Source organism: Emys orbicularis, chromosome 4, assembly GCF_028017835.1.
Source record: "Emys orbicularis isolate rEmyOrb1 chromosome 4, rEmyOrb1.hap1, whole genome shotgun sequence".
In the NCBI taxonomy this organism is placed as follows: domain Eukaryota; kingdom Metazoa; phylum Chordata; order Testudines; family Emydidae; genus Emys; species Emys orbicularis.
Window position 1 is genome coordinate 17,264,872 of NC_088686.1, and position 14,026 is coordinate 17,278,897.

Genomic DNA, 14,026 nt, shown 5'->3' on the forward strand with positions numbered 1-14,026 from the left:
CCTGTCCAATTATTGAGTTCAGTGATCATGGAGTCCAGGTATCATGTGACAATACACAGCTATCAGCCAAGTCACAGGGCCAGTTCACTCTGCATATCTTAATACTTGATGAAAAGAATATTCTCCCTCTGATTTTTGCAGTGGAAATCCAGCACCCTCAGAATTTTCACTGCAGTGTCTAAAGACAGAACAGGAAGTCCTGTACTATAGTTTGTATTTGAATTGAATTGTCTTACAGCAGCCAGTAAATACTTGTCTGGAAAACAAGCAAGCTTTTAAATTAAATATTACTGGTACTTTTTACACCAGGAAAAAAAAAAAAATCTCTAATCCCTATTTTGTACTTTTTCCACGGTCACTGCTAAAAGGATGAGAAAAGGGTACTGCTTATAGTACACAGTAAATATTTTCAACTGCCTAATCTCTAATGATAGAAAAAGCTACTTCAGCCATTTTTGTAGTCTGTATCCTCGAATTTGCTCAGCAGGTGTAAATAAGTGATGAAGTACATTTGAGAGATTATTTCACCCGTTAGCTGTATGAAAAAAGCAAAGAGGGCGCTCTGGGTGTGCAGCCTGTTTAGATGGCTTCCTCCCTCATCATCAGGAATTTTAAATGTACTACTTAAGATTATTTTTACCAGACTATATCTCTCTCAAGCTAGCGCCTGAATTTGGGCAGTTTAATTATTGATATATTTCAGTTCTTTGCTCCTTCAGTGGGTTTTTGTAGATTGTTTTTTTTAATAGATATATAAAACCCCTACAAATTTAAGCTGCATTTAAATGTGGCTTAGTACTGTAACTTTTACCAAATCTATAGAAAACTGAGTCAAAGTTCTTACTTCATACATTGGTTTCTAATTATGCTAGTCCACACACAGTTTCTGTACCAATTTAACAAATCTGTTTTTAACTGTGTGTAGACAAGGGCCTAGACATTAGACCAGTCTGTTGCAACTTACTTGAAAATGGGACAGATGTCAGTTTAATCTAAAGCTTCCTTAACTCCACAAAGAGCAAATGCAGTAGCTGTAGAGAACTTAATCGGAATGAAAGCTTGTAAGGTTTCAAATAAAAGCTTAGGATATGTTTTAAAATCAGCTTTACAGTCGCTCAAACCTTTCTGCTTTGTCACTGAAGTTTAAGAAAACAGTGCTTCCTTATACATTACCTCAGAGGAGGGAAGAAACTGTATAGTCTGCCTGTTTGTGGAGAGCTTTAGTTACCTTGCAAAGCTATCTCTATATTTGTGCTGATAGTTATGCCTTTTATAGACAAACACAGTAGTCTGAATATTCTGTTTATCATTTTCGTAGGAGTCCCACCACTAAACTGTACTACAGAGATATTAACATGGACACTAGCCATAAAATCAGCAATGATCAAGTACACAGGTTTTAGGGCAAGTAAAAATGTTTTATATTTCACAGATTCATAAACTGCTCTAGTTTAGAACATCCTGCTTGCGTCAGCTGCAGTCTGCAAGTTAGTTATCTATATACAAAATAAATGCACATTACGTGCAGAATTTAACATTTTTCTGCATGTTGCAGTTTTAATTAAGTCAAATATCTTATGAATAAATAAAATAAGATTAAATTCAAGAGCATTCCTTCACTTATTTTGATAGCCTGATGTAGTAGATAGGTAAGTAGTGTAACATTCCATACTGCTGTAGAGGTTTGTAGTAATCAAAACATCCTTTAGTGTGAATAGCAGTACTGGAATACAATCAAAGTGAAATGCATCATGCATAGAAAATGAGTTCAGGTATTTGTCCTCCTTGTACTCCAGTTCCATTGGTACTATCTGAGGAGCACTGGAATTGGAATGTTACTTTTCCACATTGTACTTCAGTCATTCCCTCTTGCCCAAAATAACTAAGTTCATTGCCATCAAGAATGGCACTTACGTTGTAAAATGTGTCTTGCTCAACCTGCACAGGGTGTTCAAACCACACAGAGAAAGTATTACTGGATCCATCAGAGGTAAACTTTGTCAGATTTTGAGCAAGAACAATTCCTAGACGCTTAAGTTCAATTTTGACGCTGTATTCAGCTTTACCACAGCTTGATCCATACAAGCCTAGTCCGGCTATGAATATCCTTTTATCTACAGCAAATTGGATACTGTCACAGCGACCTCTGTACCTCCATTGGTTACTACGATATGCGGAGGATTGAAATCGATGGCATCTTTGAGGTACAAGTCCTTTTCTTTTTGTCAGTGGAAATTCTAGCTTGGGTTTATTTGCAGCTGTATACCATAAGAATATATTATGCGTTTCCTCAAGGGTAAGGATGTCAGATTGAGCAGCTCCATTGGCAAACTCCTCCAAAGTCATAGTTGGAATCCGCACCAAATATAAAGCTTTTCCTAATACATTCCTCTTGTTCCTTGGTGTAATTGGTAGTCCTTGTCTTTTGCATTCAGCCTCTGCCCAATTAAGAACAGCCTCAAAAACTACCACCTCCTTAGTGTTTAGTGCTTCCCTGGTTACAATGATCTCTAGTGTTTGTTGATCAATTTCACAGAAGCCTTCTGACTTCAATGCCATTTCTGCTTGAGCATCAATTACTTCCCAGCAGCGCTGCGTCAATTCTGGCTCCTCAAAGAGTCTGCTCTGAGACAGCAGAACACAAGCATTTTTAGCCTCTAAACTAGTCTCCAGAAAATTGACGCAAGCCTTTGCTAAGGCTGGGACGATATACTTCTTGGCAGCATACAGAGTAGCAAGTACTGTGTCAGCTTCCAGGTCAATTTCATCACTATACATATACCTAAACAGAATAAAAAACAAGTATTTTTAAAAGTGACACAAACCGTGAGAGATTAAGCTACCATTGTCATAACTGACAAGTAGCAATTTGACATCATTCAACATTTGTCAGCACATTTAATAAAGCATAATAGCTGCATGTTCCTAGGTGCCATTTAAAAGATTTAAGATGTTTATAAACCACTTTTAGTCTCTCCACAGGATGTGTGGAAATGTAATGACCACTTACTTTAATAAGATTAGAAAGGCTGCAGGTTCCACATCTGGTATATGGATTTCAGATCTGACCTCTGCAAGATCACCATAAAACATAGCATAGAAGACAGAGCTACCAACTGCCAAAACATACTGTTAAAAAACAAACAAACATGTATGTCTTTAGTATGTAGCTTTGGTAATTAAACATACTAGCTGACAGAAGAGATACTGGGGGAAAACTTAAAAGCTTCAATTCAAACAGAAATCCCTTAAACTGTCCCATTATAATTAAGATATATAAAGTTATTTCTTTACTTTGGAGATCAGACAAAATATCATAATTAGACAAGTGTAACTCCACTACCCTAGCAGAAGAGGGAAGAAGAAAAAAAAAAAAATCAACTGCACAAACCTTATGGGCAGGAACTTTCTTTGATGCCCCCAGGGGGCCTACGATAAAATGTACATCAGCCATAAGTTCGTTATTGAACATCAATGCGTTCCTGAAAGTAACAGGAAAGGAGAAACCAAATTAGATTTGCCAAGTTTATCACCTGATACCACAATGCAACCTAATGCTACATAAAATCGAGTCCTGGTTTCAGTACGTGTCTACTCCATCCCCTTGCTACAGCTGGTGCAGTGGGACACAGTGGGATACTTTCTTTCACTGTGGAGTCGGTGGTTGCACAAGTGAGTTGAGGGCAGAATGTGGCCAATATGCAGATGCAATACTTGAACTTCCTTAGGCTGCAGGGGGCCTGTGACTGCCACAACTCGCTGTTTTTTGGCTTGGGGAGCTGTACTTTCTCCTCCCACCCAATCTGGGGTGGCAGGGCTGCTCATTGCTAAACAGCCCACGTTTCCTGCCTTTGGCACAGAAGGGGGATGGCCATGGGACTGGCTCCTGCCCTGTAGTTCTCCAGGAGGAGGGGGGGGGGGGCAAGGGCTGCCCAAATTCTGTGCACTCTGGCCTGGCTGGCTCTTACCTCTCCCGCAGGGTGGGGTGGAAGGACTGCCAGTTGGAGCTCTCCAAATTGTTGTTGTTCAGGTTTTGCAGTTGCGGTGGTGGCGGCGGCTGGGCACTCTGCTGAAGCTGAAGGGCGTTTTTCTTGCTATTGGCAGCAGCAGCGACAGTGGCAGCAGCAGCGTTATTACTGTTTGCAATATTGGTGTTAGCGCTGGCAGGGTAAAGCTCTGCAGCCATCTTCTTCTTCAGGGACAGGGGCACTATCTCATAGCATGCTGGCACCTTGCCGTTTGACCTCACGCTCTTTTTGGACTTCTTTAAGGTCTCTGGAAGCAGAAGAAAGAAAGTCAAACACTTCATGATCCTGCCATTGAGGCAGCCATGGGGCAGTGGCATGAGCAAGAGGACAGCTATTCTAAAGTCAAGTCCCACTACCTGGATACTTATGATTTTAAACTGCAGCTTTTGCTCAAAAGCCCCGAGCACCTTTTCTGGGGAGCAGAATGGTGCCGTAGTGCATGAGTGCCAGTGCTCACCTTTGCTTGAAGATCCCAGCCTCAAGACCACAGGCAGGATTGCAAAGGAAGACCCCAGGAGGGATAAAGGCAAAGAGTTTCCCCAAAAGGAGGAGCAGCAGAGTCAATCCAGAAAGCCTCCAAGAGTTAAAGCCCAGCCCGCGCTGAGCTGCTGCCAATCATTGGATCCTCTTTGAAAGGCGACTCGGATCCTTCTTCCGGGCAAGGGTTAAACATCTGCAGAGAGACCAGCAAGTTCCCAGCCCCAGTATTTAAACAAGGGCCGAAGAACCCCTGCCCGCGGTGTCCAGTCCACACCGTGTAATTCCTCCGCACGGGAGGGGGCGGCTGCTGTAAATCCCGCCGCGCTGCCTGCGGAACAAAACTTTCCCAGATTCAGTCCTGCTCTGAGCAGATGCCCATGGGGCCGGGGTGAGGGTCCGCGTCCCGCGCAGCTGAAAGGCCAGGGCCGCTCGGCACGTCTCCCCGGCGATCAGCGGGCGCTGCCCTTGGGGCCGCCTGCCTGCGCGGTTGTGGTTCTGCAGCCCGGCGGCTTCAGCCAGCAGCGGGGCCGGGCGCCCGTGTCCTCACGCGTGTGCGCTGCCCCCACCGTGTGTGTGTGTCGGCTTCCCTCCGCCTCCTGCCTCAAATAGCCAGCCGCGGCCCCGCGCGTCACGCCCGCCTGCTCCAATGGGGAGCGCCGGGGCCCGGGCCCCGGGGAGGCCGGGCTCCCTCCCTTCGCAGACAATATGTCATTCTTCTCCGCTCCCTCCTACCCACCAGCTCGCCCTCCTCCCCCGCACCCCCCCCCCCACCAGCCGCTTGGGAAAATTACAGGGAGCCAAAATCCACCGCCCAGGAAAGGCTGCAATGGAGCCAAATGTACCGATGCCCCAAATTCACCCCCAGAGGCGGGGGGAGCCTTACACTAGCAACCCCCCGCCCCCGGTGCAGTGGGGACCTACCCCGCCAACTTCCCTCCAGCCCTCTGCAAAAGTAAACCCAGCCCCACGGGCGATCCGCGGTCTGCGTTCAACTTCCCCGGGAGAGCCCCCAGCTGCAGCGTCTTCCCCGGCGCGTCTCCCCCTGCCGAGAGCAGCTCTCAGCTTGGCTTGACTCGGGCTCTGATGCTGAGCCAAGGTGAATCAGGAAGGCAGTAAACAGATGGGGGCAGAGCTGGCGATCGGAGCGACTTTTCTTCCTGAAAGCCTCCCTCCTCCTCCCCCCGAGCCCGTGCACATAGAGCCTGCGAGGCTTTTGTTTTCTTCCCGATCCCGGGCATTACTTGCAGCAGTCGAGCAAGTCTGACATGTTGCAGAGTGGGAGCCCTAGCAGGCAAGGCAGAAGTGCCACGCAGAGGCACAGCAGCACTGCAGTTTGGGACTCAGCTGCTGCCCAGCAGCGGGGGAGCTCTGCAGAGACCCAGCCTGCCCCAGACCACCCAAAAAGTCGGAGTCACTGTACCTGCTGCCCTCACCAGGCGTCCTTCCGCCCACACCGAGCTGGGAAAGTTTGCACGGCAGGCTGCTCCGTGGAGTCAGAAGCCATGATTATGGAAATGGTTGGGAAGACGGGCGGGGGCTGGGTCTGAGATCCTGTTTCTGTGCAGCCAGTCGTTCCCAGCCGGACCGAGCGAGGGCGCCCCAAGTCCTTCTGCAGCCGCCTTTCGCGCAAAGCTGCTTGCTGTCCGCCCCTTTCTCCCTCCAGGGTTTGAACTTTTCGGAGTAGCAAGAGCACAGACAAAACATTAAGTTGCCCCGGTGGTAAAAGCAGTGAGGGGAAGTCAGCACTGCAGCAGACACTTGGGCTACATTCCGAGTGCCTGGAAGCTGGAGTATCCTGCACACAGCCAGACAGTGTAAGGGTGGGGTTGTAGCAGGAAAGGCAACTGTTGGGCTTTATCTTAAACCCCAAACCTGTTGGTTGTTTCCCCAGCTACAGCCCCACCCATCATCCTTCTGCACCTGGGGTATTACACTCCTGCTCCTGAGGAGTCCCTGTTTACCAGTGTGTAACTTGCACCACTATTGCCATCACCTCTGAGTTTGATTTCTAGCGCTTCGCTGGATTATAGTTTTGCCATATTTTCGGTGGGTTTTTGGGGAGGGGATTGATAGAGGAGCAGTCATTTCTGAGCAAGGCCTGTTATTAACCTCCTGAAGCACACTGTATTACCGTAACTGTTCACACACCACACATTTATGCCCTCTCTGTTTTTGTATGATCCAGCTATTCTTGCTTTCTTGCTCGTAATGATGATTTTGATATTTTGTGGCCACTTCGTTTTTCACCCTGACATTTCTGTTATCTATTTTGATGGGTACTATTGAAAGCAGAGGTGTCATGACAAAGGTAGGATAGGAAGGAAGGATACGGGAAACTTTCTGATGAGTATGAAGTTCTTTCTGAGTGCACATTGAGTAGTAGCATAAATAAACATAACTACTAGCTTTCGCCCTGATCCTGCAAGCTGTTCGGCTCAGAATGGCCCCTGCAAATGCATGGAATTTCCCTGAAGTCAATAGGGCTCTGTATGGGAGCAGAGTTCTGCCGGCCTGGAGCAGTCTGCAGTATCAACGCATTTATTTAGAATGAGTGAAAGAACCGCAGTATTCTACTTTTAACTTAACTTTTTAAAAATGTGTCGGCTTGTTTGCATCCAATTAAGAAGTTGGTTTTACATTCATCCTAGACCTACGTTTAATTCTTATACTCTTAATATTGCATTGCAGTCATTTACAGTCTGCCGGTTGGTGGAGAGCTTCTTTTCAGTTTTTAGTTTTGTTTAAGTCATTTGCATTTACTACTTTTCAAGACTCTGATTGTTTTGCTAGTTTAAAGATGTAAATTAATAATGTGTAGCACAAACTAGTTTCTGTCAAATGATCTGTGGGCATGAATGCCAGCAGAATTTCCTGAAAAGCTACAATGCAAATGTTTGTCAGTTCATAGAAATTATAGTGAAAAAATGCTTTGAAGAATTTAAAGTAATAATAAATTCCTCCTCTCATTTGAGGTCTTGATTTTCTGAGGTGCTGAGTGGCTTCAGCATCCATTGAAATTGAGCCCTTTTGTATGAACCCTGCCAAGTGAACTTGAGAAGATTTTGAAATTGTCAGCTCATTACCGTAACGTATTTGGTGTTTTGGAATAATGTAAAATGGAAATTGGAAAATGTAAAAAGCTAGAGAAATGAGTTTTCACTTTAAAGGGTCATTATGTTTTGTTGAATTATGAGTCAAACAGTTTTTTGTTAAATATGGCGGTTTTTTTTAAAATGAGACCATAGTTTTGAAAGAACTTTATAGTGGTGGTGTTTTTTTTAACTGAAGGATTTGAAGGTAGATTTCCCTGGTGTATTCTTTCAGACCAGTTACTTTTTGGTGATAGACACCTTAAAATACATTAAGTTAAATAGGCATCCCTAATGTTAGAGGTGATATGGATGATGATTGGAGAACAGTGGGAATGATTCTGTTTCCTTACTAATTGCCTTTAGGGAGTTAATATTTCTATTGTTTTATTTATAATCATGTTTACTAGTTGATTCCATTTTGTAATTTCAAAATTCTTTGGGAGAAATACTTATGTCTGGAAGTTTTTGCTTTAAAGTAAAATATGCAGTCTTTTAAATGGAAAGGCTGCGAGTCTGTTGGTGTGTAGTACAATCCTGGTAATTGGAAATGGCAACAGGATATCCATTGTTTGAACTAAGTAGTAAAATGTAACTGGTTTGATTAATTGCAAATCTGTAAGACTATTTAAATTAATGTTTTCAGCAGAAATACCATCTTTATCAGTTAAAGTGCCCAAATGGGGAATCCGCTAAGGAAATTGAGTTGAGTGTAATAGTTAACAATTTACCATACCCCATAGATTTTGGGTCAAGTGATAAGAGGCTGCCAGGAAATGAGAAATTGATACCCTGGAAAAAGAGAGTAAACAAGTATAAAGCATAGCTTTTAAAAGATTCTATTTGATAAACTAGAAGTTGGTTTAGGTAAAGCAACCACCCATACAGACAGCTTTTTGCTGTTCTATTAGTCTATAGCTGATAACACCAACATTTGAAATTCTTATACATAGAGGGGCAGATACTCATTTGGTGTAAATTATCTTAGCTCCATTGAAGTCAATGACATTTTACACCAGCTGAAGGTCTGCTCCAGTGTGCCTGATAAACAGCTTTTTGTATTGCTGGAGTATGAATCTGTGAATATGGAATTTTGATTAAGGAACTGCAGCTGGTTAAATTTGGAGATGTGTAGACTTTTGGTAGTAATATTTTATTTTTAAACAGATTAATTGTGTTTCAAAGAGTAATTTATAGTCAGGTACAGACACACATAAGTTAGTATATATGTTGCTATACCGGTGAATGTTAAAAAGTTTGGATCTAAATTATACCCCCAATCCTGCAAATACGTTTGCAAATGCTTGAGTTAACGCATGTATGGAGTCACCCATTAATGTCCATCATATGCATAAAGTTAGGCACATGCACAAGTCATTGCAGAACTGTGGCCTAAAAGTACTGTATATGTGGAATACACCATGGTGATACTTTAAAAATGTTTAACTGTAAAGCAAAAAAGGATTAGTGTTTTAGCTGCTAATTGGTACAGAGATTAAAAAGGTGGTTCTAAAGAATAACCAGGTCAAATGATCCAGTCTCCCCCCCCCCCCCCCCCAAAAAAAAAAGTATTGTTGTAAGAGTTTTTTGTTACTGAGATACATAGCAAATCAACTATGGAATGTCTGTGGTACACTTGTTCAAGGTGCATGTTTCAAAAGCTAAAAGTCAAGATTAGAAATAATTGTATCTTATTGTGTTGCAGATCCATGTTTATATATTCCTCGTTTTGCGCACATGCTAGAATTTGGAGATAAGAACCAGAAGGTATCAATGACAGCTCTAAGATTATTACAGAGGATGAAAAGAGACTGGATGCACACAGGACGCCGACCATCGGGGCTCTGTGGAGCAGGTATCTAAAATCTGGTGTAAATTGTTTAGTACATAAAGTGCCAATCTGATTTGCTATATAAAAAGGCTCTGTTTTGGGTTTAGCCATCAGATGGTGACTTTTTGTCTCTTAGCTGAGATGTTATTAGATACCCTTTGCTCTTATACTCTAAACGTGCAGAGCCATGTTCAAATCCAGCAACTTCTTCATCCAAAGCATTTCCAAAATTCAACCTTTTATTTCTGTCCATGGTGCTAAGACTTTTTTGTTCCAGGCCCTCATGTTCTTGCAGTTTGTTTATTCTACCCTTCTCTCTGGTATCCATATCACTCACTCTAATACACCTCTACCCCAATATAACGCGACTTGATATAACACGAATTCGGATATAACGCGGTAAAGCAGCGCTCCAGGAGGGCGGGGCTGCGCGCTCTGGAGGATCAAAGCAAGTTCGATATAATGCGGTTTCACCTATAACACGGTAAGATTTTTTGACTTCCAAGGACAGCGTTATATCGGGGTAGAGGTGTATCTGCAAAATACAGTTGCTAAGATCATCTTCCTTGCCTGTTGCTCTGCCCATGTCACTCCTTCTTCCCATTTGAAATCCCTCTACTGACTCTGCAAATTCAAGCTTTTTGTTCTCACCTTTGAAACCATTCATTAACCTGCCCCTGCTTTCTTAATGACCTTTATTCCCCATTGCATAGTCCCCATCCCCCTAACTTGCCAGTGATACTAACTTTGACCTCCCTTTTCTCCTCTTTTCCACAAATATCTACATGCATTTTTTTTATGCTGCCCCTCATGCATGAAGTGCCCTCCCTGAACTAATCCATAAGAATGCTACCTTTTCCTTCTTCACACTTCTCTGCAAGAGACCTATTTATGCTCTAATACAGGGGTAGGCAACCTATAGCACGCATGCCAAAGGCGGCATGCGAGCTGATTTTCAGTGGCACTCACACTGCCTGGGTCCTGGCCTCCAGTCCGGGGGGCTCTGCATTTTAATTTAATTTTAAATGAAGCTTCTTAAACATTTTAAAAACCTTATTTACTTTACATACAAGAAAAGTTTAGTTATATATTATAGACTTATAGAAAGAGACTTTCTAAAAACATTCAAATGTATTACTGGCACACGAAACCTTAAATTAGAGTGACTAAATGAAGACTTGGCACACCACTTCTGAAAGGTTGCCAACCCCTGCTCTAATACCTGCAAAAAACCCAGCAACTTAGGTTAGGTTGAGTCAGGGATAGCTGATATGGTGAGGGTATCAAGAAGCTTGTTTCGTTGCATAGGTTATCTGAACACTTTGCATTATTTGCAAATTTTAAGTGTGTACATATGTAAAAGAAAAGGTTTTTTTGCAATAATGCAGAACACACAGATAACCCATGTGACCACACAGTCTTCTTGGTACTCTCACCCTCTCTTTTACTGTCTGTGACACTTAGTTTTGTGTCGTGTTTCAAATCCGAGTGTAAACTTTTTAGGACTGGGACCATGTCTTCCTCTGCATTGGTATATCATTTAATACCATGGAGTCCCGATTCCATGAGCCTTTGGGTACTACCGAAATACAAATAGTAATAATAGGAAATAATCTTTTACTGGTACTGATAACTACCTAGATGGAATCTATATCTTATTTTTGGCTTCTGGTAAAGGTTCTAGGAGAGCAATTTATTGATGAAGACCATATTGCTACTGGAAAAAAAATACATTCTTTTATGCGTGGAACAATTCTATATTCTTGTGTTGTATTTGAGTAGCTCACTTTGGCTGCCAAACCCAACTAAAGCATAGAATTTTACAGAACACATTTTGCCAGCTTAATTTTATTGAATGGGAAGCAAAGTTTGTACAATTCAACGTAATCACCTGAATTCAAGTATACAGCTGAACTTTAGCATTTGCTGTTCTTTAACTGAAGTTGACAACAGAGAGAGAGTACACTTGTATGGCTCAGTGTTTTCTTCTTTCTTTTTCTTTGCTTTGCTTAAATACCTTTGTCACTGACTTTCTCTGCTCATTCTCTAGCTCTTCTAGTGGCAGCAAGAATGCATGATTTCCGACGTACTGTTAAAGAGGTTATCAGAGTGGTCAAGGTTTGTGAGTCAACGTTAAGGAAAAGGTCAGTGGAGTTTTACTGTTTTAATCTTTTACTTAAGATACTGAAGAGTAGTAAGTTCATGCAGGTGAGAGAGAAATTGATTATTTTTCTTTTTAGAAATTCCAGGAACTATGAAAGTAAAAACTTGGTTTGCAGGTCAACTTTAAGTAACATTTGTTGCTATTTATATAGCATTTTCCAATTCCAAGTCCTCAAAAGTGCTTTACAAAGGTGGGTAAGAAGCATTATCCCCATTTTACAGTTGGGGAAATTGAGGCAGAGTTAAGTGACTTGTGTAACATCACACAGGATTTATGTGGCTGAAATGTCAGCAGTGTTCTTAACTGTGCAGGTGGAGTAAATGGTTGATCTGAAAAGCTGTGAATGCTGTGGGTTTACTGCATTAACCCAGTATTTAGTCCCTAGTGTATCGTGTATTTTTGTAACGGATAATACATACCACTTCACAAAATTTGTAAAATTTTCTGTAGAGTCATGCGTTTTTAGTAGTATAGTGATGATGATGAAATAGAACTATGGCCTCAGCATAATAAAAAACAAGCTTGTAAAACAGGGTGGCAATTTAATTTAAGGTCGCAAGTGGCTGTGACCAGAACCTGAACATGAACATTTTCCATGTACCTTTTTGTCTTTTAATTTTGAAGACATTATTCTTTAAAAATATTTTTGGACTCTTCATATCAAGGTAAATGGAAATCAAAATACTAAAAGAAGGACATACACTAAAGAAGACCTAGTAATTGCTTGCATTTTTCATTAATGAGTAGGGCTGTTGATTAATCGCAGTTAACTTATGCGATTAACGCAAAAAAATTAATTGTGATTAAAAAAATTAATCGCGATTAATCACAGTTTTAATCACACTGTTAATAGAATGCCAATTGAAATGTATTAAATATTTTGGATGCTTTTCCTACATTTTCATATGTATTGTATTCTGTGTTGTAATTGAAATCAAAGTGTATATTATTTTTGATTACAAATATTGGCACTGTAAAAATGATAAAAGAAATTGTATTTTTCAGTTCATCTCATACAAGTACTGTAGTGCAATCTTTGTCATGGAAGTGCAACTCGCAAATGTAGATTTTTTTTTTTTTGTTATATAACTGCACTTAAAAACAAAACAGTGTAAAACTTCTGAGGCTGCAAGTCCACTCAGTCCTACTTCTTGTTTAGCCAATTGCTAAGACAAACAAGTTTGTTTACATTTACAGGAGATAATGCTGCCCTCTTCTTATTTATAACATCACCTGAAAGTGAGAACAGGCATTTGCATTGCACTTTTGTAGTTGCCATTGCAAGGTATTTACGTTCCAGATATGGTAAACATTCGTATGTCCCTTCATGCTTTGGCCACCATTCCAGAGGACATCGTCCATGCTGATGACATTCGTTAAAAAACATAGTGCGTTAATTAAATTTGTGATTGAACTCCTTGGGGAGAGAATTGTATGTCCCCTGCTTTGTTTTACCCACATTCTGGCACATATTTTATGTTCTAGCAGTCTCGGATGATGACCCAGCACATATTGTTCATTTTAAGAACACTTTCACTGCAGATTTGACAAAACGCAAAGAAAGCACAAATGTGAGATTTCTAAAGATAGCTATTGTACTCAACCCAAGCTTTAAGAATCTGAAGTGCCTTCCAAAATCTCAGAGGGACAAGGTGTGGAGCATGCTTTCAGAAGTCTTAAAAGAGCAACACTCCGATGCAGAAACTACGGAACCTGAACCACCAAAAAAGAAAATCAAAGTTCTGCTGGTGGCATCTGACTCAGATAATGAAAATGAACATGTGTCAGTCTGCACTGCTTTGGATTGTTATCGAGCAGAACCAGTCATCAGGATGGACGCATGTCTCCTGGAATGGTGGTTGAAGCATGAAGGGACATATGAATCTTTAGCGCATCTGGCACGTAAATATCTTGCGACGCTGGCTACAACAGTGCCATGAGAATGCCTGTTCTCACTTTCAGGTGACATTGTAAACAAGAAGCAGGCAGCATTATGTCCTGCAAATGTAAACAAACTTCTTTGTCTGAGCGATTGGCTGAACAAGGAATAGGACTGAGTGGACTTGTAGGTGCTAAAGTTTTACATTGTTTTATTTTTGAATGCAGTTATTTTTTGTACATAATTCTACATTTGTAAATTCAATCTTCATGATAAAGAGATTGCACTACAGTACTTGTATTAGGTGAATTGAAAAATACTATTTCTTTGTTTTTTTACAGTGCAAATACTTGTAATCAAAAAAATATAAAGTAAGCACTGTACACTCTGTATTCTGTGTTGCAATTGAAATCAATATATTTGAAAATGTAGAAAACATCCAAAATATTTAAATAAATGGTATTCTATTATTGTTTAACAGCACGATTAATTATTAATGAGAAAACAAAAAATGAGTACAACTGGAAGAAACCTAGAGAGTTCTAAGTTTTTCCC

General features: G+C 41.3%; 2 protein-coding genes across 5 annotated transcripts in view; one reads left to right on the forward strand and one right to left on the reverse strand.

Moving 5' to 3' along the window:
• The window catches only part of BRF1 (BRF1 RNA polymerase III transcription initiation factor subunit), a 243,246-nt gene that overhangs the window by 99,954 nt on the left and 129,266 nt on the right, over positions 1-14,026 (forward strand). For all 3 annotated transcript variants that reach the window (XM_065402496.1, XM_065402497.1, XM_065402498.1), the window contains 2 exons: positions 9,303-9,452; positions 11,479-11,572. In XM_065402496.1, the coding sequence (XP_065258568.1) occupies positions 9,303-9,452; positions 11,479-11,572 (244 nt within the window). The remainder of the gene's footprint in view (positions 1-9,302; positions 9,453-11,478; positions 11,573-14,026) is intronic.
• On the reverse strand, positions 1,450-4,345 carry BTBD6 (BTB domain containing 6). 2 transcript variants are annotated; one of them, XM_065403545.1, is made up of 5 exons: positions 4,124-4,201; positions 3,969-4,075; positions 3,392-3,482; positions 3,011-3,129; positions 1,450-2,782 (listed from the first exon to the last, which is right to left on the reverse strand). In XM_065403545.1, exons 1-5 carry the CDS (start codon positions 4,184-4,186, stop codon positions 1,750-1,752), a joined length of 1,413 nt encoding a protein of 470 aa, XP_065259617.1. In that variant the 5' UTR covers positions 4,187-4,201; the 3' UTR covers positions 1,450-1,749. The 2 variants fall into 2 exon arrangements, with proteins under 2 accessions (XP_065259617.1, XP_065259616.1); XM_065403544.1 differs by having other exon boundaries at positions 3,969-4,345.